Source organism: Podarcis tiliguerta (assembly GCF_965153285.1).
Source record: "Podarcis tiliguerta genome assembly, chromosome: 4".
In the NCBI taxonomy this organism is placed as follows: Eukaryota; Metazoa; Chordata; class Lepidosauria; order Squamata; family Lacertidae; genus Podarcis; species Podarcis tiliguerta.
In genome coordinates this window covers 77,084,865-77,107,645 of record NC_139537.1, presented here as the reverse complement: position 1 = coordinate 77,107,645, position 22,781 = coordinate 77,084,865, and the positions used below count along the sequence as shown (strand labels likewise).

Sequence of the window (22,781 nt, the reverse complement as noted above, 5' to 3'; positions counted from 1 at the left end):
GTGATTTTATGCTGCCTAGTTGTATAACCTCTATTCCAAGAAAGGCTAAATTAAGAATATGCCAGAAAAGACCAAAAGATACTGCAGAGGAATACGTTGGCCATTTTTGTCTCCCTGTCTTTTCCACCTTAAAAATTGTGTGGCTTCTCATTTAAATGTGTATTCATAGTTCTTGATGTGATTTTTATACTTATTTTAACGTAATATATTTACAAAATATTCTATCTTAATTTTCTGTTTTAGAAGTCTTGTTGACACAGTATATGCATTAAAGGATGAAGTTCAGGAATTAAGACAGGTTGGTAAAAGATATATATCCCACCCTTTATCAACACAGACTAGGAGGGGGCAGTATGCTGTGGTTTAGGCCATTTAAGATTTCAAAGAGTTAGCAATAGAATCAGTAAGCCCCAATAGAAATGCTGTTTCATAGCATTGATGCTGGAGTGGAGGTTGAAGGGGGAGCATTGATTTTCTGCTCCCTGCACCATGGGCTATATGGCAAATGTCTGAAGAGTGTGCTCTGCCTCCTTTAGATCTGTCTATCAGGTGTCAAGGTGGGCCAGCAATCTACATATCCTCCTTACTTTGCTGATTACTGCTATCACTGTTACTAATGTGGGGTCAGCATTACTCCATACAGCTCCCTCCTTCTTCACTGCTGGTCTCTTCCTTGTGGCATACCGGCACTAGGCCTTTGCACTTTGCTCTCCTATGACCTGACGGCCATGTAATACCTAGTGAACTAATTGTGAAAAGCTGAGTATGCATAAGCCCTATCAAGAAACAGTGAATGTGAAGCTGCGTCGCAACTCCCCTTACCCCCCATCATCAGCTATAAACACATGGCCTTCTCTTTGCTTTTGATGCTTACTAACTGTTGCGGCATTTAAGCAGATGTATTATTGTAAACAGTTCGTGAAAATGAAAGCCATATAAGACAAACCCCGGAAAGCTATTCCCAAGTAATGCAGATGCGGAAATGTATGCTGGACACATGTCTAGAACGTTGGCTAGTCTCCGCCCTTTTGCTCTCAGTGTTCCAAGTTTCCAAAGTGAAATATATCCCTAAATATCAGGATTTCTTGGTCAGAGACTAAAAGGAATAAAATGAACCTTTCAGTAGTGTTAAGTAATCCTGCTGTCAGCTCAAGGATTTCTGCTTTCCCTGTCTCCTTACCCCCTGTCCTGTGCACAGCCCATGCCCTTCCTAGATCAGCTCTGAAGCATTTGGGGAACAGATTTAGGGGGCGCACAGGGGTAGTAGAGGTGGGAAAGTCTCGTTGTGCAAGTGGAAATTCTTGTGATGATAGGACAGATAACTTCCTCCTACATTTCAGCATTACCTTGTACAAGATTATTATTTTTGGAGATATGTTAAGTTTTGAGTACTGCCATGATTTTAATGTTTTGTGGAGTTCCCCCCGTTATAGTAAAGGTAAAGGTACCCCTGACCATTAGGTCCAGTCGTGACCGACTCTGGGGTTGCGGCACTCATCTCGCTTTATTGGCCGAGGGAGCCGGCGTACAGCTTCCGGGTCATGTGGCCAGCATGACTAAGCCGCTTCTGGAGAACCAGAGCAGCACATGGAAACGCCGTTTACCTTCCCGCCGGAGCGGTACCTATTTATCTACTTGCACTTTGACATGCTTTCGAACTGCTAGGTTGGCAGGAGCAGGGACCGAGCAACAGGAGCTCACCCCGTTGCAGGGATTCAAACCGCCAACCTTCTGATCAGCAAGTCCTAGGCTCTGTGGTTTAACCCACAGTGCCACCCGATAAATAGTTATACTTTATGACTATTTACTTAACATTGTTCATGTACTTAAAATGGAGCCCCTTCTAATATGATACCTTTTCTTCCATTTGTGGCTTGGGCCTACTGATGTAGAAATGTTTTTTTACCTCATGAGGCAAAATATCTCTGGTCCCTGGATAATATTATAGAGCAATAGACTAGTGCTCCATGAGATGCTCATGTCTTCTCCCTATAAAAACATCTCAATGAGAAACTAATCTTCCAGCTGTTCAGACCAAGTAACCATGATATGTTTGTCTTTTGTTTGTTAGGATAACAAAAAGATGAAGAAGTCTCTGGAAGAAGAACAAAGAGCTCGCAAGGAGTTGGAAAAACTTGTCCGGAAAGTTCTAAAGAGTATGAATGATCCATCTTGGGATGAAACCAATTTATAACAAACTTACTGTTGTTCTTTTCTTTTTCTTTCTATTGAAAGACCAGTTGTCAAATCAAGCTGGGAAGTCTTCTGACATTTAGTCAGTGTTGCATAACAAGCACTACAAAGTAGGACTTAACTGGATCAAATTATTTTTATTTCTTACAATGTATAATAATAATGATAATAATAATAATCCATTCACTTAAGCTGTCTGTACTTAAGTGTAGATAGCATGGACCCTGAACTGAACTAGAATTAACTTGTGTGCATTTAAATTACCTCATTTTTGCAGCAAGTGCAACAGCTGGCTAAGCAGTCCATGACGCCACCCCACCCCAAAAAAACACTTTGTAAATATTATCTGTAATTTTGAATGCATATGTGATCAATGTATCAGGACTGATATAGTGTTATAGTTTCTTCCTGTAATGATTGCAGCAGACAGACATGGCAGTGCCTGATGCTCTTCTAAAATTTACTGAAAATTGTGCTCCGAGCTGGATTGTTTTAAATTGTTCTAGACATAATAGATGTTAGTTGCAATTTTTAATTTTTTTTTGTAATTTCCCGACCTATTTCCCAGTATTCACCAGCCTGTTTTAATAACTTAAATTTATTTATGTCTGTTTAAAGCTTCAGACACAATTTTAACACGCTTTTTAAAAACACCAAGCTGTCAATGCAGTGACACTTGGCACCATTTTGTATTCAAGTTAGCATCTTAAAGATCCAAGACAGACAGTTAAGTTTCTTTTGGCATGCCAATATGCAGAATTACTAGTTAAAGGTGGATGTACTTGCTCTTGTTTTTTTAATGGCTAGTTATTAGATGATTTGTGTAGTACGTTGTTTTTTTATGGTTGTGCATATACTTTTAACATACAGCTGGCTAGTATTTTAATTGAACACTCAAGCACTGCTGTCAAAACAAAAAGTCCCAATCAAGTGTGTGTAGGGTTTTTTGTTTTTGTTTTGGGATGAAAAAAAAATGTATTATTTATTTTTATCATGATCGTAGCAAGTTTAGGTTAATGTATGCATGGAAAGCATTTGCAAAACTCAAACCTCAGAACTGACATTTGATCTTCCACTACTGTGCAGAAATCATCCCCTCCATCCTTTAAGATCAAATGAAATTATAGTCCACATAACCTCCATTCCCTTTATACAAGTAATAAATAAAAAAAGAAAGGAATGAAGGGGAAAACCCAGTGCTTTATGAAAATAAGTCTCTTTAGTTTTCTCTGTCCGTATAAAATGGCTGTTACGGTGAAACGCGGCACTGTGACATTTTGGGTTGCAGCCTGGGACTCTGCAACGTGTTGGTAATCAGGGACTCTATGACGTGCAGTTTTGGCAGTATATACTCTTAAATTACCATTGTGATCATGTACCATGCCAGTGCGTCAGACTGAAGGTTGCGTAACATTTCTTGAAGACAAAGGAACTAAGGGATTTGGCTCCTGAAGTCAGTGAATCAGTTCAAATCCTGGTGGTGTTAAATATCAGTCTTACTGCTGAGTCTAGGCAGGATCCTGCAGCAGAACACACCCTTGTTCTGAGCTCTTCCCCTGCCTTATTGTGTAGTAAAACCTTTGCCTGACTCTTAATGGCATCACATATGTTACTTTACCTGCCCCTCAGCTGGTGATTTGGAATGGGGGGAACACTTGTGATGAGATCAGAAGTCAAGATTGCTTTTACTGCATGTTACAGGAGGAGCGAACCCAACATAGGGGAGCCGTCTAAGGAGGTAGCTCTTGTGTTTCTTGTAATGTCACCCCTAAAAGATGACACGTCTCTGATACTGTATGCTGTATGGTTGATTCTTCCATCAAACAGGCAATCCACATTCCCCACCCACAAAGCAATAAGACTCAGCTGTTTATTGTTTCTCGCTGTCAGCAACCAGAAATGGGCAGCTATACTTCCGTTGAAAATAAATGTTTATTGTGATGATAAAGGGCTTATGCGGCTGCTTATTTTATGAACTGGTTTCATACACACATAATTTTAGGATGGGAGTAAATTTCATGGGGCCAAATATCTAAATACTTAAGTGGTGTTGTGAATTTGGAAATAGGAACTAATCCCAGTCCTGGGACTAACCCTGTTTGGCATTGCATTACCGCACGGTATATGTTAGTGCAAACGTGCAGGAGCTTAAAGGACAGTCCCTTGCCTTGAGGAGCTTACAAATGAAACGTTCAACAGGTTTCGCCAGGCTTACCTTTTGACACTTTTGAGATATGGTGCATTATTTTTATTTATGATTCCCCCCCCCCATATCTGTTTGCAAGGAAAAGTAACTTGCAAGGAATTGAAATATAAAAATGCCCCCCAAATAAACAAAAATAAACGAACATACACACACACACACACACACACACACACAAACCATGTACGTCTCCACCCCATTAAAAGAGGAGCATCAAGACTGGCTGAAAATGGAGAACGAATATGTATTTGCCTGGCATTGGAAAGCTGAGTTTTCTTGGGGAGGTCATTCCGCAATCTAGGGAATGGGGAAAACATTAATGAATAGTCCTCTTCTCTCATTGCAACCCGCTGCACGTCTGGAATTTCCCGGCTTTTCAGCCACAAAAGGAACTGGTACGTAATCATTTTTTGGGTGGCTAGATCCCCAACCCCAATTCGAGACAGATTTCTACATTCATATAAAAGGAGCTAGCTCATCAATTTCTAGCGTCTGTGCTGTAATCTTCACCAGTACCAGCGCTGAATGTGCTTCCCTCCACCTGCCACTATAGCCTTAGGCTTCAGAGTCTGCTCAATTCCTGTTAACTTAGCAGTACACCCTGTATGGACAATGTGGTACAGCCTCCTCAGCTAGAAGCAAGAGATAACATCTCCAAGCCATGGGCAGTTTTGCAGGAGTCGGGGGGAGAGCTACAAACCTCATCTTCTCCTTTCTTTGCTCATTTGTGTTGCATTTTTAACTTCCATACCCGTATCCTCTCAACTTTCAGTACCCTAGGCAACCAGTTTAATGACAACACACAGTCAACTGTGATGTCACAACTTGCAGCATCCTTTAGTTGTTCCCTATGACAGCGGGGAGATCATTTGGCAGACTTGGTGGAGAGAAAGAATCAGAGAGGGGTCAAGGCAGGTTTCCACACTAGCTAGATCAGCCACCTGCTAAATGTATGGAAATAGTAGCACTTAACCAATATCTTGAGTATTTTTTTTCTGAAAGAACTTACGAATCAAAGCTGTTGGCAAATCCAAAAGAATGTAGCCTTTTTTGTTTTGTTTACATGACTTCATTAAATATTTTTTTACGGATCAGTATAATTAAGCCCATTAATGAAAGACCTGGAAGAATCTGGGCAGAATCCAAGGCTTATTTTCTTAATGTATTGCCTAACATTGTGGTCTGCTCCTGGCTTGTGTGTTCAGTCGCCTCTGAAGTTGAACAGGGCAATACAATCTCCACCCTTGCCTCATCGGCTGGAAAAACGAAATACCAATTTCCTCCGTTACGGGTTTGCAGGTAAGAAGTTAGCAAACTACTGCTTTGCTGCCATGAACATTTTACAAGAGACGGTCAAGTTAACTTTGCACTATATTCATGTTCACTGTTGGGATACAGAACAAATTAAGTTACACAGGAAGTGTTCTGGTAACCTTGGTTTTTCTGTGTGTTTTAATAGTAGAGAGTTGTATTTAACCTGTTGCTCATAATAAAACAATCTCTACTACACTAACACAAGCTGCTTCCCTAGCTCTGTGTTTGAAAGCTATTCAGCTATGCCTTGCTGCTGGAAGTCGTTAATGGAATAAGTAAAATCTATGTTTTCAAGCAGATCAAGCAAATGGGGGGGGGCATTGTGCTAAAAACAAACATCTTTTACAACATTTGTAGACTAATTTTGCTGTTGGCTGTGCTGTCCCTGGCTGAAACAATGATGATTCAATTATTTCAGGAAAAGTTTTCAAACGTTTTTTTCCAATTGAGGCCACCACCATAAGACTTCTGGCAAAAGTTGTGCAGGTGTTACATTATCTGCTGGGGAGCTCCCTCTGGTGGCAACCACATATAAATCTGTTAAAAATGGGAAGAGTGCATGCAAGTGGACACATACAAGAGCAAAGGGGCTGTTGAAACTGGCATCTTTGAACATATTTTTTAAAATAAAAAAATACATATATATGTGCATAGATAAATTGATAAATCGTCTGAAACTGGTATGGCATTCAGATCACGATACCAGTTTCAGACAATTTGAGCTGGTGCTAAAACATGCCAGCTCAAATTGGCTCTATCTGCCTGCTTGCTTGTGCCTTTAAGGAAAGCTCCTGTTCCCCAGCTGAGCAACTGAACGAAGCCCTGATGCTCCTCTAGCTCGTGTGAGCTGGAGTGGTATGGGGGCTTTGTAGGGCTGGGAAGAGAGGAAGAAGCAGCCGTGATAGTTACCAGAGTCAGACATGATATATCAGCATATCACGGTTTTTAGCTGCTGATATATCACAACATTGAAAACCAGATATTGCCCAGCCCTAAAGGGGCTAGGAAACCAAGTCCGATGAGGAATGTTTGAAGGAGTATCTTTATCCTGGAAAAGAGGCAATATGGTAGCCATCGTCAAATATGTGAAGGGCTCTCACATAGAGAGGATGGGGAAGAGCCACTATAGCTCAGCGGTTGAGTATTTGCTTCTCATGCAAAAGATCTTTGGTCCAATTCCTGGCATGTTCAGGTAGGACAGGGAAGGACCCTGGCCTGAGACCCCAGAGAGCAGCTACCACTCATTGTCAACAAAACAGCTTGGTGGGCCAGTAATCTGGCTGCCTGACTAAAACTCAGCTTCCTGTGTTCCAAAATACGGTCCTGCAAATATGCGCAGGATTATGCCGAATAATGGTCCCACAAGCACTGCCTTCTGTGGGGCACACTAGGTAGCAATGAAAGTGTGCCAGAGTTTCTATCCTGAACAGCCAGTCCAGAAGGACATTGTGGTTCATGGTATCCATATCTGTTGAGAGGCTGCTGAGTTACAGTCTCCAATGTCTACTTGCCTAAGTAGAACCACGAAGGAAGTGTCAATGCGAAACATGGGCCAGGAGATTCAGGAGTACAGAAAAAGAAACTTCTGACTTGAAGAACTATTGAGAGGAAGGGGTATGGATGGAATCTAGTCTTTTGGGGCTTCATCCTGTCTCTCAGCTCAAGGGACTCATTTCCCACTTTCTTTGACCTGCTGCATTAACTTCAGCATGGAAATCTCTGTGCAGAAGTGTCTTACAGTGTATCAGTCATATGGGAGCATGACAGATCCACATATGTGCAAAAAGTCTTTGGATATAAGGTTTTAGGATTAAGGCTATTGAATGCAGCTCGTAATCTATTTAAAACAAACAGAATAGCAGTGCAAAACTCTTAACGTATTTAAATAGATCTATTTAAAATATCATGCTTGCAATTCATTTTGGGCCTTTCTCTTTTTTGAAGTATGTGAATTCCCCTTTTATGAAATATGCCGTGAAAATGTATCAAGAATTGAGTGTTCAGAGTTGGGGTGCTGTTACCACAAAGAAACGTGCTATAAGAAAGCTGTACCACGTAAGTAACTATAATTTTGTAGCCCAAACTCAAGCTCAGTTGCCGACCTTTAGAGCAAATTCCCCTTTCTTCAAGTAAGAACATTATTATTATTATTATTATTATTATTATTATTATTATTATCCCTCTGTGGCTGCTTCTAGAAAGCAGTTTTCCTGGGACAGCCACAAATTAACTTGGCAATTACTGCACAAAAACGAGATGTGATACAGCATGATCACAGATGTTTGACAGGAGGGTTCTGGAGATAGGAAAGAGGAAACTTATCATTTCTCCTTTCTTCCCTCTTGAAGCCTCATTGTACAAGGAGAAGAGCTTTTCTTAAAACTCATGGTGTGCACTTCTCCTACATCAAAGTCCTTATTTCAAGAATCCTATAAGATCCCATGGCTTAAGCAAGGCAACTCCTATCGACCCACCCTGTTTTTCCTTCCCTGTCTCCAATGGACACTTATCAACACCCCATGGCTCCTGAAGGCTAGTGAGCATGCTCAGTTCTAGTTTCTCTCTCTCTGGCAGGAGATCTCTTTTCTTTCATTTAGTAATGAATATACTATGTATATGTATATGTATATGTATATGTATATGTATATGTATATGTATATGTATATGTATATGTATATGTATGGATAGTAGTATTGCATCCACCAGCTTGACTGTACTGTGGATGGTTTTGTATTACAACCCAACTGACAGACATGGCACCATGAAGTTTGCTACTGGAGGAAAGACAAAATGTCCCAGTTGTTCCTTCCAGTCCTTAACAGGAGCCTTGTAGTGTTTTCAAGGTTTACAGCAGGGGTCAGCAAACTGCGGTCCATGGGCCGGATCAGGCCCGCCAGGGTTTTAAATCCGGCCCGCCCGGCCATTTAAGAACCCACCGCGAAGCCAAGACTCCCGGCGATGGTGACGGGAGGAAGAGACCGAGCGGTGGCTCTGCCAATCAAACACCGAGCCTGGTTTACCTCAGCGTGGCATGGGGACGTCTCTGCCAATCAAATGCCGCACTGCACCAGGCACAGCGTTTGATTGGCAGAGACGTCCCTGTGCTGCGCTGAGGTAAACCAGGCTGGGTGTTTGATTGGCAGAGCCACCGCCGCTCAGTCTCTTCTGCCGCCCTAGTGCTCCTGTGACTGCTGCCACTCTGTGTCCCCATGAGGAGGGCGGCAGCGGCATTCTTGGAGGACAGCCAGCCCGGGCTAGGGCTCGGCGGGGCCGCTGCTGCGCTCCAATGGCAGTCGACATGACGGAGGACAATGAGGCCAGCGGTGAAGTTGCCCAGGCAGTGGCCTTCACCTTAGGAGGATGAAGGGATGGAAACATCTGCACATGGCGGCAGATGCAGGTGAGGCACCAGCTTGTCCTTGCCTCCATCTTTGTGCTCCTTGAAAGAGGTGCGTGCCGCTCTCAGCCAGCTCCTGCAGGCTCCTGGCTTCCGAAGCGCCCAGCTCTGAGCATGCCAACCCACTCTCCAAAAACTTCCCGTCCGGCCCCCAACAGTGTCTGAGGGACAGTGAATTGGCCCCCTGTTTTTAAAAAAGTTTGAGGACCCCTGGTTTACAGGGACATGGAAAATTATAAAAAGAGACAAAGTGTGGGGGGGAAGGAATCCTCATCATCCAAACATATCCACTCCTGTGTTAAAGAACTCAGATTAGGGGCAGCCAGCCAATCGCATGCCTAAGTGCTTTAGGGCTATATAATGGAGTAGGCAGAAAAGTTTCTGGAGACTGGGGAAGGGAACTTTGATTTTGCAAAGTTGGTGACGTTGCTTTTTTTTATTAAAAAAGTGCATTGCATTTTCAGTGTTCTCTTTGCACTGGAATTCAATTGCGAACTGCCTTGGGAGCCAACTTTTTGAAATATAGGATAGAACAAAATGCAGTGAAAAAAAATACCTAGGAGAATACCAAATAATCCTATGCACAGTCGCAACATGGGACTCTGAGGCACAGAGGCAGTGTGGATTGCCTCCAACCTGGCTGGGCCCATCTGAACTCAGATGAATAAACCTGTTGAGAGTCTGTTGAGATTCAGGGCTACAATCCCATTGGTTGTGGGTCTCTACTAGAATGGAGGTGGCGAGTGCTGCTTCTGACTTGGCGGGGCCTTGGCAAGGTCTGAGCTACCTGCTTCATTTGTTGGCTACTTAAATGGGCCTTGGCCACAGCAGCTCCCCAACTCAGCTGGCCTGCACTGCTGGTAGGATGACCACATCATCAAACAGAGGACACAGATCTGCATAAAATTTACATAGGCCAATCTATATGTGCCAATTCCGATTTAGAAATAATTACTATAAATTAAATAGAAGTAGAATGCATCTCATATTAGTGGGGAAAACTTTGGGCTGTCCAAGTGTTGTGGTTCTTTAACTTTAACCACAATCTTTTAAACTATTTGGACCCATCAATGCTTCAAAGAGCTCCTTCAAATACAGGATAAATTGCTGGCCATGGACTTCAACATTCCATGATTGCAGTCCTTTCATCATTTAGACGAACCTGAAGAAGCTGTGTATGAAGCTCTCCTTAACTGAAATGTTGCCTAAATCTACAGTTGTGTATGTGCGCGTGTTTTGGGGGAGGGGAAAAATCCTGGTTAATGTGGTCCTTTTTTAAAAAAAAAAAAGAGAGAGAACCATCTCTCCTCTTAAAGTGAAGACTGTGCCAAACAGGAAAAGTCTGACGGTGTCAACTGTACCTTTTCAGTTCAGAAGATGGTTTCAATCGCTTTGAAGGGAAGTTTATCTATAGGATTAGGCAGAACAGGATGACTCTCTGAGGCCTGTTTTAAACAGTGGCACAGACCACAAGGTAAGGCAGGCAACTGCTGTGCTTTTAGTGACTACGTAAGTCTCCATTGCATGCTTGTAGCAAAGCTGTCCTTTATAAAAAAGATAAATTCAAAATTAACACTTCACTCTGTCAGAAATTTGAAGTTGCATTTTTATTTTTAGAATACATGAAAGCGTTTATTTGCTTAATAGTGATCGTCATGGTGGCCTTCTGTATATTTGTGCTGCATAGGTAAGTTGACGCTTTATACAAACTTGATTAGCTAAATGTCGGCCTCCCATGAGTTACTTAAAATATTCCAGGATTTAGCTCCAAGAAAACGTTTCTAATGTTATAGTTTAGAAAAGGAGAGCAGGATTTTATTTTTTTCTTCATATTGACTCATGAAAGAAGGTATGAGATCCACAAAAAGGAGGAGATTGAGAGATGTGTGGCTGAGGGGTATAGGTTTTGGACCGACTGACTGAATAAATGAATGGGATAGTTCAGTCTAGAGCCTATAAAATGCCTTTATTTAGTTTGTAAGAAAGTTTAGATCGTTTGTAATATTTTAAACTGGTTGCATCTGGAAGAGGGGGCTTTCTTGTTTGGTGGTCTATGTGGAAGAGTGGGAAATAATAATAATAATAATAATAATAATAATAATAATAATAATAAATCATTTTATTATTTGCACCCTGTCCATCTGACTGGGTTGTCCCAGCCACTCTTGGCAGCTTCCAACATACATGAAAACCTAATAAAACGGTAGACATTTTTATTCCCTATACAGGGAATACATCACACCAAGATATACCAGTAGAATTCTAAATTCAAAATCTTAAGCTTTAGATTCCTAAATTAATCAACATGCTGCACTGGGACAAGCAAGGCAATTTTCTTTGGTTTTATGTGTGTGTTTTCATCAAAAGGGTATTAATAGCTTAACTACAAGTAAGATCAGGGTCCCATTCCATCGAGAAGCACCTGTAAGGATGCTTTCCCCAGGAATGGTTTCTCAGATAGCAAAGTGTGGGTAGCCTGTGGCCTTCTGAATGATGTGAACTACAGATCCCCACACACCTACATAGGCCATGTGGACCAGGGCTGATGGGAGTTGTAGTCCGAAACAGCTGGAGGGCAAAACATTGGAACACCCCTGACATAAAAGCGCATGAACCCAATATTATCTTGGGACTGCACACTGCAGGGTGAGATAAGTGATAGAGAATGAGTTTTTAAATTTTAATCTTTGGGGAAACTTGGCCTGTATCAGTGGCGGACTTTGGACTCTCAAATTTTGCTGGTGCCCTGGGTGATGCTAAATTTGGCACGCACACACCGCCTCATTCACTCTGTTCTACAGCATTGTTGTGGCACCCTCTGCTGCGCAATGCCCAGTATGGTCACACGGGTCTACCGTAAAACTGCCTCTTCTAGTATTACTAATCTTCAAGCTGAGGAGCTGCTAATGAGCTTTTGAGAAAACCCAGGGATTCCTGAAACTGTTTGAAAACCGCTAGTTTAACATAAAGTCCGCCTCAATCCAACAGTGCAGTGTGGAATTTGTGCTATTATTATTGTTATCAGAGTGGATAAAAATGATTTAAAAAACCAGATTTTTAAAAATTTAAAACAGATTTTTAAAATTTAAATTTAAATTGGATTTTTAAAATAAAAAGCTTTAGGAGGAAAAATCTTTCTAAAGATAGTTTTCTATTTAAGTTACATTATAGTCCAAAGGCTATTCATCAGGAAATAAGTACTGGTATTTGTTTTTTAAGTTTTTCATATGTGTCTAAAACTCAGTCTAAATTTTTCTTTTTATTGTTTAACCAAATCAGTTAACAAACATGGATACATATGCTATAATGTTATTGTTTTAGTTAAATTGTTTAAATTGTTATTAAGGAAATGATTATTTTTCTCCTTCCAGTAAAGTACAGCAGAAAAGTTGTCCAAATATAAACAGTTAACTGATTAAACCTCACAATACTTTCATAATTATCTGTCTATCTTCTAATAGTATAACCAAATCAGTAATTTTTTATATAACTGTAAAATCTACTCTGGAAATTTATTATTCCAAAAATGAAACCTTCACCTGGTTGTAAATTATAGATTATACCAGCAAGAATAAGTCTTTCTGTAAAAATATGATTTAAATCAATTCTTACTGACATGATTTAAATTATGATTTAAATTGATTTTATTCAAATAAAATCCACCCTGGTTATCATTAACAGCAAATAACAAAATTTCAAAACAGTTGTTGCGCAGGTAAAAAGAGAAAGTCATCTTTAGAGGATGAAGTGAAAAGTTCATCAGATGAAAATGACAGTTCTGCAGAGTCTGATGAAGATTAGCTCCAGGTATATGAAAAGTAAGTGGTTTTTTTGTGTGTGTTGCCCCATGGAAGCAATCACTGAATGCTTTCTCATTATCTGATACAGTAGTGATCATCAGGACAGTCCAAGATGGTATTCAGACATGTACATAGAAGCAAAAGTGTACTTAAGATCCCAGCTCAGATTCCATCTCTGTTAGGGAGGGGGGCGAAATCTGATTCACATTCACATTTAAAACTGAATGAATCAAATCTGCACTTTTCGAAACGGTAAGAGAACTGAAATGCAGCCATCTTTTGAAATTCACATTTTTTTTTTCAAATTTTGCAATGCAGTTCTCAAACCAACCAATTTTTTTTTTTAAAAGGCATGCATTAGGAGAAACTGTGCATGCATAAAAGGAACATATTAGTGAACATAACATTCAGAAATGCCTAATATTAGGAGAAATGGCTGGCAAAAATGTGTCCACTAGTCAGAATCACATACAAAAATGTGTTAGGAGAAATTTGCACCAAATTTTTAAAGACATTTCATGAGGGTTTTTTAAAAAAAAAAAAATCACAGGTTGTTGCACAAATGCAGAGAACTGAATTGAAGATTGGAAAAAAGAGAACCAGAGAGAAGCAAAACTGACTGTTTTGATTACGTTTTATTGGATGCTTATTGCTGACTTTATTCTTAAATGTTGTATACTGCCATGATATATTTTTATGAATGTGTGGATTATCAATCAATCAATCAATTATCTTTCCAGCAGATAGCACTCAAAGCACTGATTAAGACAGAAAGGGTTAGTACTGGAAGTGGACATGTCAGAAAAAGAATTGCTCTCTCTCTCTCTTTCTGGATTTGATTGATTCTAAAGCAAGTCATTTTGTTCTGTTTAGCTCTCACTGAATTGTAGAATGGCAAGACAGAAGTGGACACCAAACTTGGATTTAATTTGGCCGTGATGACTTCATTGCTTACTAAGAGCCTGCCCAGCGCTGGCTCCTGAAACAATAGGGTCTTATTAAACAAGTCCCAACTGTGCCCTTTTAAAACCTTACTGTGCTTGCTTTAGAATAGCTGCAACAAGCCATTAAAAAGAAAATTTAAAAAAACCCCAAATCCTAAGAGGCAGTTATGGAGTTGTGTTGGAAGGGGAGGTGTGTGCATGGTGCGCACACACACAAAATAAAATTTTGTAAAAAAAAAAAAAAAAAAAAAAAGCTTGGTTTAAAATCGTTCCCAAAGGGTGTGTACACATGATGTTTTATTCTAGAATCAATGGGGACTTGTTTTTTTCACTTAACATACTGCAGGGGCAGCAGTCAGGGATTATGGTAGTGGTAGTCCGAAAACATCTGAAAACCCATGGGTGAGAAAGGCTGCTGTAGACAGTACTGAGGTAGATGGATCAATGGCCTTATATGTTCATATATCTGCTCATCTCTTAGCACACTAGTGTTTCTTGACACACTACAGTAGATTCCCCTGCACATTTAAAGCACATTCAATGCACATGGCTTCCCCCAAAGTATCCTGGTAATTGTGGTTTGTGAAGGATCCTGGGAACACTACAGTTCCCATGATTCTTTGGGGGAAGTCCTGCCCTTTAAGTGTATGGTGTGGATCTGTCGCCCCAACCCCCACAGTTTGAGAATCACTGCATCACATGTCTCATTATTCTAGTACATATGGTGAAATCATAGCTGGGAAGAGAAACCTGGCTGCTATTATGTTCAAGTATATCCTTTTCAAGCAAAATGCTTCCCAGTTCATCATAAATGTTACCAAAGGTCCCTTTTGTCCACCTCCTTGAATAGCTTCTTTTCTTCCCCGCTATCCTTGTTGCTTGGAATTAAATTCAAAGTGTTGCTTTATCAAGCCCATTTGTTGTTATAGTCACTAGTTGATTGCAAATGTACATCCATTCTCCCACCCCCCCTCCAGCCTTTTAAAAAGGGCTGATCACTATGGTAACCATATTACAGAAATGATCTTTTCGCCTGGTCTCCTCAAAACGCCCTTCAGAAAAAAGGTCATTTGGCATTAACATTTTCTGACGAAAACTTGAAATGTTGGCGGCATTGAGACTATTCAAGGCTCCTTGCCATGGTCTTATTCTTCTCCCTCCTTCCCACCCACCCCTCTTAACCATCCCATTATCTATATTTCAGAACAATATCAAAACAATGCCAAATATTGATGCCCCACATAAATTTGAGGTTGCAGCAGTTTGAACATGTTTTGAAATAGGAAGATTCTATTAAAAGACTGCCCTTGGAGAGAAATTAATGGCAGTATTCTCTCCCTCCCATCTCCTTCTCTTTCTCAAGGACGGGGGAAATGTCGTTTGAGTATATACTTTTGCTCCATGAATGTCAGTGTGCAATGGATTCAATGGATGAGGAGGACCATTGATTCTGAATCATCAAATCGCTGTTTGTCTCGGAGAACAAAAATAGCAACGCCAAAGGTTAACGTTCTGGGGAGAGAAGTGCTGAAGGGGTTAGGCTAGCAAAAGGGGGGACGGACCCAGTTCTGATTATAATAACAGAGTCGTAGGTTAGCAATACAGAAAATTATTCCCATTCTTTCTCATGCCATTTGTATTCAGCTTGATTGGACATGATGTCTTGGTGGTACTGACACGGTCTGTCCAGGATACTAATATTTGTATCCCAGAGGGCAAAATCTTCAGTGGATTTTTTTCCGAGTGCTTCTTTCGCATTTTGATAATGGATAAACCAGTTAAAAGTTTGCCCGCCCCCCCAAAAAAAATTAGGGAGGAAAGGTGAGTGTTAATTCACGTTGATAGGTATGTGCCATTGATACAAGGTTTGTGCCAATGCCATCCTAACTTCATTCCTCCTCTTTGCCCAGAGTGCTGCAAAAGACTAAGAGGATGGTCGTTTAATTGGAAAGCCTACTGAGATCTAAGGCAGCCGAGGCAAAGGAAGCACTCTTTCTTTGCTCAATGGCACTGGCTGAAGGATGTATATAAGGTGGCCTTATTAAAGTGACAAGGCAATTTAATTCTTTTGTGCACAATGATTCTACTTCATTGATTTACAATGGGAAGGATATAATTTTGCTAGTGTTGGCAAAAAGCTCAAATGTCAGGCTTTTCAAATTGCCATACTTGCCTTGTTCGGGATGAATAATGAATAAGTCACCTTTTGTCTCCTGTTAAATATTCTTGAATAAATACAAAGAGCACGGGAGACATAAATGATCGCCCGATTTTTTTATGTTTAAAATAAAGATCAACATTGTGATAAATGGTTGAGAATGTTCCAGGTGAAGTAATATGACTCTGCTGATAATTATGTTATCAATTATAGAACCGTCCAGGTGTAGAATGTGTGGCAGGAAGACAGACCTGCAAAACCCAGCATGCCAAACATCTCTGAAGGGGAGAAAACCAATTTACAAAGCTTATACAGACCGGGGAAATCTTGAACATGAGCATTCTGAAATTGCTTTGATACGTGCGTTCATCTGCAACTCTGGCCAGTGTAAATTGTTCTGCACCAGATTTTGCAAAGCACGCAGCAACTGCAGTTCACTTCAGTTGGGCCTGAAAACTGTGCTTTCAAAGAGGAAAAACCAGACATCCTGGCTAAGAGAAAAATAATGACTTCACCACACTCAGTAGTAATCTGCAAATTCTGCAAGCCCCAAGAAGGCACCCTACTGTATTCATATTTGTACAGTTTGCTTATTCCATGTCCCAGCAAAGCTTAACAGGGTAACAATAGGGGAGGGGAATCTATTCAAATGGATAGCATCCTGCAATTTGCATTTTCCTTTTCATTTGAAAAATACCATCCCATGTTAATACATGGAGATTTATGTGGAAGAGGCCTTTTACACTACCATCGCATAACTTCCTGATCAGCTGCAACATCTAGCTAAATCCTGCTGTTTTTCACTATATTAGTCAAGTCACTCTCCTCCTGTCATCCTAGAATGTGGAAGCGGTCAAGTTAAAAGATCATTGAAGGGTTAACGTTTGGTGTAGTTTGACTATAGGGGAGCTTCTATTTCCTTGTCCTGTAGTTTAAGACTAGCCAAGGCAACAATAATGAATTTCATTTAAAAAATGGTTACTCAGCTGTCGACTCGGCTGAACTTTGGTCTTAATGTTCAATATTTTAAATATATTCACTTGGTCCAGTAAAACCTATCATCAGTATATGAATTGTAAAGGGAATTAGATCCTGTGGCATGCTGTTCTCATCCAATAATTTCGATTAGGTTAATTTCTACCTTAATGCTGAGGGTGTTTTTTCCCCTTTGTGTGGACACAACTTAGATTAAATTTTATGGAAAAAGTAGTATTTTCTTTCTTTCTTCCTTCAAATAGGTAGCTTTAAGAAGGTTTGATGAAAGCTCAACACAGAATGACTGTATCGATCCATGCACTTTCATTCAACCGGAGCATTTGAATAAGAATTTCACAGAAATTCATACTTTGCTGGCCTAGACAGAATCATGTAATTATCTCTGTAAGAATGTTTATGCAGAAATCTGGACAATCAAACAGCAGGAGGTGGGGCGGGTATGGCATGTGTAAATAAATATAAAGTTGGGAGGCATTGCTAACACGACTGGGGGATTTAAAAATAACACTGTGTGAACCAGATGCAGGCTGGGCATCAAAGGTTGGCATCATAGGACTCAAGCCTTCAACCTAGCAGAGGGTATCACAGCTGATCCCCCCGACATATCCTTCCTCTTCCTCACTGTTGCTCCCTGTTCAATGGCACTCTCTCAATTTAGGAGCAATGCAAAGAGAAGGTCTCCATTTGCCTTGTCCTTTGGGCAGGGGTACAAATTGTTGCGGATGGCGCTGTGGGTTAAACCACAGAGCCTAGGACTTGCTGATCAGAAGGTCAGCGGTTCGAATCCCCGTGACGGGGTGAGCTCCCATTGCTTGGTCCCTGCTCCTGCCAATCTAGCAGTTCAAAAGCCCGTCAAAGTGCAAGCAGATAAATAGGTACCGCTCCGGCGGGAAGGTAAACGGCATTTCTGTGCGCTGTCTGGTTCGCCAGAAGCGGCTTAGTCATGCTGGCCCCATGACCCGGAAGCTGTACGCCAGCTCCCTCGGCCAATAAAGCGAGATGAGCGCCACAACCCCAGAGTCGGTCATGACTGGACCTAATGGTCAGGGTTCCCTTTACCTTTAACTTTACAAATTGTTGCAAGAGGGTGTGGTCAAAAGAACGAGGAGGCATGGAGGTGTTCTGCTTAGGGTCCAACCACAGACCCACCCAAGATCTGGAATCAACTTTAATTGTGTGACTTCATCAGGTGGAGAAATACAGAACTGAATTCAACAGCTCAAGTAACTGATCATTATTGTAAGGACAACGATATAAGAATTTTAGTGAATGCATCCAGGACAGACTGAAGAGATCACAGAATTGTCAACAGACCAACTGGGGGTTGTGCCTGCTGTCTCTGTTCTTGGCCTATGCACATTGTAGCTGCTCTCTGCGCAGCTGGAAACCCTGCAAAAGGCAGCGCTGCCCCTTGCATGGAAAGGCCGTCCTCCCCACAGGGGAGGGCGGTGGTTGTGGACGGGAGCTCCGACCCCGCCCACGCAGGGGCGGGAGCCCCTGCTCCTTCCGGCTCACCTGGCCGGCGCCGCACGCCCAGAAGGCGGCTCCCACCTGGAGCCGCCCGTAGAGGGGGCGGGTCCGACCTTAGAACATATGCCAGCGCCGGCCCCCTCCTCGGCCTCTTTCCACGCCGCCGCTGCGAGAGTCCTATGAACCTACATCCATAAACTTGCATGTGCAAATGTTTGCTGAGTGTGTGGAAGGCTGAGCCGGTGGTAGGCACCATTACATCCTCCTGCATGGAAATAAAAAATTATAATGTGATGATTATACAAAGAGGGTAGATTACATAGTTGGATTAATTAGGAGGCAATGCATTTATAGTAAGAACAGTAGAATGTTTGGACCTTTGTACAAGACACTGGTGAGGTTACATCTGGAATAGTATTGTCCATTGTTTGTAACCAAGTTCAATAGGAAAGAATTAAAGCTGGTCTAGATGCCTGCCAGAGAACGAGAGACTGAGAGAGCACAATGAAGAAGATAAAAGAACTAAATAATATTAGCTGGATTAGATAATTTCATCTAAATTCATTTTGTGACAAGAGATTAAAGGGAGCTTGTCCTTTTTAGCTTGGAAACAAGGAGGCTAAGAGAAGATATGATGCTATTCAGTAAATATATTAGCAACGGATAATAGGAAAGGCACCTAATTAGGTCAAACAATGTTGTGTGTACAAACTCCGGTGACTGCAACATAGAATTTAGAGTTGAAATCCAAAGAATGTTTCCAATGGTTTGGCGATACAACATTCTAGAATAGTCTCCCTGGAATATACATTGGTTGAAAAAGTTTGAAAGAGAACTGGATACATTCGCAATGCAAATTCCAGTATGCAACTGCAGTTCACTTTGGTTGGCACATTGATTGGTTGTCTGGAGGAAGGAGCAGGGGATAGATGGCCCTTCCATGTTTGCCCTTTGTTTCCCACCTTGTTAAACAAGATGTCGCACACACTCTGCCTAAGTTTTCCTACTTTTCCCTGATCCAACAGTAGAAGAAGAAGAGTTTGGATTTGATATTCCACTTTATCACTACTCGAAGGAGTCTCAAAGCAGCTAACATTCTCCTTTCCCTTCCTCCCCCACAACAAACACTCTGTGAGGTAAGTGAGACTGAGAGACTTCAGAGAGAAGTGTGACTAGCCCAAGGTCACCCAGCAGCTGCATGCGGAGGAGCGGAGACGCAAACCCGGTTCACCAGATTACGAGTCTACCGCTCTTAAAAACTGCACCACACTGGTTCTCACAGTGCTGTCTACATCCTTGCTTGTTTCACTGACAGTCACACAGTATGATGCCTTCCTCCTACTAGGAAGCATACTTCATTAAGCTGCTGAGCAGATTGGCTGCCATTTTCTGACATCAGCTCACTCTCTCATTGTAGAATCAAGTTTGATAGCTAAAGATGTGGTCAGATTCCCTGAAATTGTGAACCCTACTTAGTACCTAAAGATGGGTTCACTCATCATGAAGAGCCTTCTAAGTGTACTTGATACTGTTGTGTACTTGATGCTGAGCATACTTTAAAAACAAGAAAACACCTTCTGACCTTTCTGTTTGACACAGGAAGACTGGGGCAGGAGAAGGTATGTCCACATTGCATAGCCAGTGCATCCAGTCTCACCACTTGAGGTGAAGTGGGAAGTAGCATTCCACATGGCTCTCTCTACTCTGCCTGCTCTGCCATTTTCATCACCAGCGGGAGAAACGGTTCTTGCATCAGCCATGGAGTGACTGGTGGAGCATCCATGGGGGTGTCCCCTCAGGGGCCTCTGCTGCTTCTAGGCAGCTGCTTCACCCTGCCCCACGAGTGGGCCAGACCCGCCACACTGTTTACACTCTCTGCTCACATGCATTCTTTTCAATGCATGAAAAGGGCGAGTGCATTGCAGCATCAACCGGTGTGACAACACAGTGATAGTACAGAGTGAGACAGTACTGGAATATGAACTAATTTCCAGCATCTGATTTTAGTCCAGGCTTCTCAACCTGCACAAACCAGGTAGTGCTGTTTTACCATACGGTCATACCTTATGTTACGTTTGCTTCAGGCTGTGCATTTTCAGGTTGCGTCTCGCGGCGACCCGGAAGAACCGGAAAAGGTTATTTCCGGGTTTCGCGTATGCGCAGACACGCAAAATGACGTCACGGGCATGCGCAGAAGCGGCAAATCACGACCTGCACATGCACAGATGCGGGTTGCGTTCCTTTCAGGTTGCGAATGGGGCTCCAGAACAGATCCCGTTTGCAACCAGAGGTACCACTGTATTGCCTTATAGGTCCTCCCCATTGAATTTTTATCCAGTGGGGCCATGAAGAAATTGGGGAAAAAATTCCCTCCCTCTCAATAATCAAAACAAAACTAAAACAACCTTCTTTGACAGACTGGGTGAGCAAACTGGGGGTGGGCCTATTTAAATAGCACTCTTCTCTCTGGTCTGCTTGGGGGTCCCACCGAATTGACTGCCATGGGGAACCCACAGCCCCCACCTGTGCTGATGTCACCATACGGCCTCCTCCATCAGCAGCATAGTCATGCCTAGGTGGGACAATCTTGCTCCCCTCCCCGCTTCCATGCTGTGTGTCAGGGACCCCAACCAACTTGCATAAATCATGGCCAAAGAAAATAGCGTTCTGCTATTCTAGAGAGGATCAAGATGAATAGAAGATGAAGACATAGTCCCACCTTGGTTAACTCCTGCATTTTAATATATACATTACAATGGTGCATAATGAAAGAATGCAAACTTAATGCATTGCTCCATTTGCTGATGCTACGAAGCTGCAGTTTAGTATTCAGTTCCATGGCACAGGAGGCAAGGCTATCAGCCTTTGCTTCCTTGGATGCGAAATATTGCATCTTTCATCAAGGTAATGTATCTTTTCAAAAAACTGTCAGAATCATTCAGATTGAATGAATGAAGAAATCAATAGTAAAATTATATTAAAGAAAAACACTGCTTTGCTCACCATTAAAGGTTTCAAGTTCAATAACAGTGGACTTAAAAAGAAGAAGAAGCCCTTCTTAATATTTTGATACATAATGCGCTTAATGCACTATACTGAGGAGAACGCAAAGGGTGCCACCAGTTAATTTAAGTTGCTTTCAATCCCCTCTTACCTGCTTCCAGTTCTGATTCTCTCTTGCATACTTCCTCTCTTTCTTTTGGAATAGAGAAGTCACTTTTTCTTAGCATGAAAAACGGTGCCACACCTTGAATATTGTTTGTATAAAGGCAAAACTTTCTTCTGCAACACCATTTTTTATTTTTATATAAAAAAACGTTGCAAACAAACAAGTGGGCTTAATAAAGCTATTGCTTTGCATTTCTTGTTCCTGAAGACCAGCATAGCCCCAGTTCCACAAAAATGCTGTGTGCATGTGTGAAAAGGGAGATAGTCGGAACACATCCATTGCTTTCAATGGGTGTACTAATACCTCGGTTTAAGAACAGCCCTGTTTACGAACTATTCAGTTTGTGAACTCCGCAAAACCAGAAGTAGTGTCCCGGTTTGTGAACTTTACCTCAGTCTAAGAATGGAAACCGAATGGTGGAAAGGCAGGCCTCATTAGGGAAAGCGTACCTCAGTTTAAGAATGGTTTCAGTTTAAGAACAGACTTCCGGAACGGATTAAGTTCGTAAACCGAGGTACCATTGTACTAGATGTCACCCTGTAGATTTACTTTTTGCAGAGCAAGCGGTTGCATCAAGATCATATTTTACATAGTGACCGGAGCATGAAGAATTAAGTGAGAACGAAACCTAAGAACATAGTAAGAGCGTGCTGGATCTGACCAGTCCTCAGCAAAGCCCCACTATGTTCCCGGCTCATGAGGAGACCCACCCTGGAGCCCAAAGGGGACATCATCCAAGGGGCTCTGGAAGGGGTTTCCTCGTAAGCCAGGGGTACAGCAGGGCTTTGCTGAGGCTCTTCATTTTTTATATATATAATATTTTTTATTAAGGTTTTTACAAAAAAGAAAAAAAGAAAAAACAACAGAAAAATACAAAAATACAAAGCGACAAAAAGAACAACACAAAAGAAAAGGAAGAAGAAGAACAAATAAAAACAATTCCATTTTCATAGTATTCCTTGCATTTACTTATTTCCCAGACTTCCCCACACCTCCCTTCACTGTATTCCAATTCATATATTTGATCAGCAAATCCCTTCCCTCTATCTTACCTAATCTTTATCCTAATCTTAATATCTTAATATATCTTGATCTCCTTAATATCTTTACAAATTAAGCCTTTTAGTTTTACACCTT

At 41.6% G+C, this 22,781-nt stretch overlaps 2 protein-coding genes across 8 annotated transcripts in view; both read left to right on the top strand.

Annotated features, from left to right (window-relative positions):
- ARHGEF7 (Rho guanine nucleotide exchange factor 7) overlaps nucleotides 1-4,141 on the top strand; it is an 88,457-nt gene extending 84,316 nt beyond the window's left edge. For all 4 annotated transcript variants that reach the window (XM_083437749.1, XM_083437748.1, XM_083437755.1 and 1 more), the window contains 2 exons: nucleotides 244-298; nucleotides 2,072-4,141. In XM_083437749.1, coding sequence (XP_083293875.1) covers nucleotides 244-298; nucleotides 2,072-2,194 — 178 coding nt within the window. In that variant the 3' untranslated portion in view covers nucleotides 2,195-4,141. The remainder of the gene's footprint in view (nucleotides 1-243; nucleotides 299-2,071) is intronic.
- Nucleotides 4,142-4,621: 480 nt separating this feature from the next.
- On the top strand, nucleotides 4,622-17,353 carry TEX29 (testis expressed 29). Of its 4 annotated transcripts, none has more exons than XM_083438174.1 (5): nucleotides 4,622-5,695; nucleotides 7,655-7,765; nucleotides 10,725-10,794; nucleotides 12,812-12,925; nucleotides 17,248-17,353. In XM_083438174.1, exons 1-4 carry the CDS (start codon nucleotides 5,509-5,511, stop codon nucleotides 12,906-12,908), a joined length of 465 nt encoding a protein of 154 aa, XP_083294300.1. In that variant the 5' UTR covers nucleotides 4,622-5,508; the 3' UTR covers nucleotides 12,909-12,925; nucleotides 17,248-17,353. The 4 variants fall into 4 exon arrangements, with proteins under 4 accessions (XP_083294300.1, XP_083294299.1, XP_083294301.1 ...); XM_083438173.1 differs by lacking the exon at nucleotides 17,248-17,353 and adding an exon at nucleotides 15,762-15,914; XM_083438175.1 differs by lacking the exon at nucleotides 17,248-17,353 and adding an exon at nucleotides 13,781-13,986 and having other exon boundaries at nucleotides 4,624-5,695; nucleotides 10,755-10,794.
- The last annotated feature ends 5,428 nt before the right edge of the window (nucleotides 17,354-22,781 follow it).

Bases quoted from the DNA above. Each gene is read 5' to 3' on its own strand.
- TEX29 (XM_083438174.1), top strand. From the start codon at position 5,509: ATGAAAGACCTGGAAGAATCTGGGCAGAATCCAAGGCTTATTTTCTTA. The intron at 5,696-7,654 runs GTAAGAAGTTAG...TCTTTTTTGAAG, and splicing joins CCTCCGTTACGGGTTTGCAG to TATGTGAATTCCCCTTTTAT. The intron at 7,766-10,724 runs GTAAGTAACTAT...TTTTATTTTTAG, and splicing joins CTATAAGAAAGCTGTACCAC to AATACATGAAAGCGTTTATT.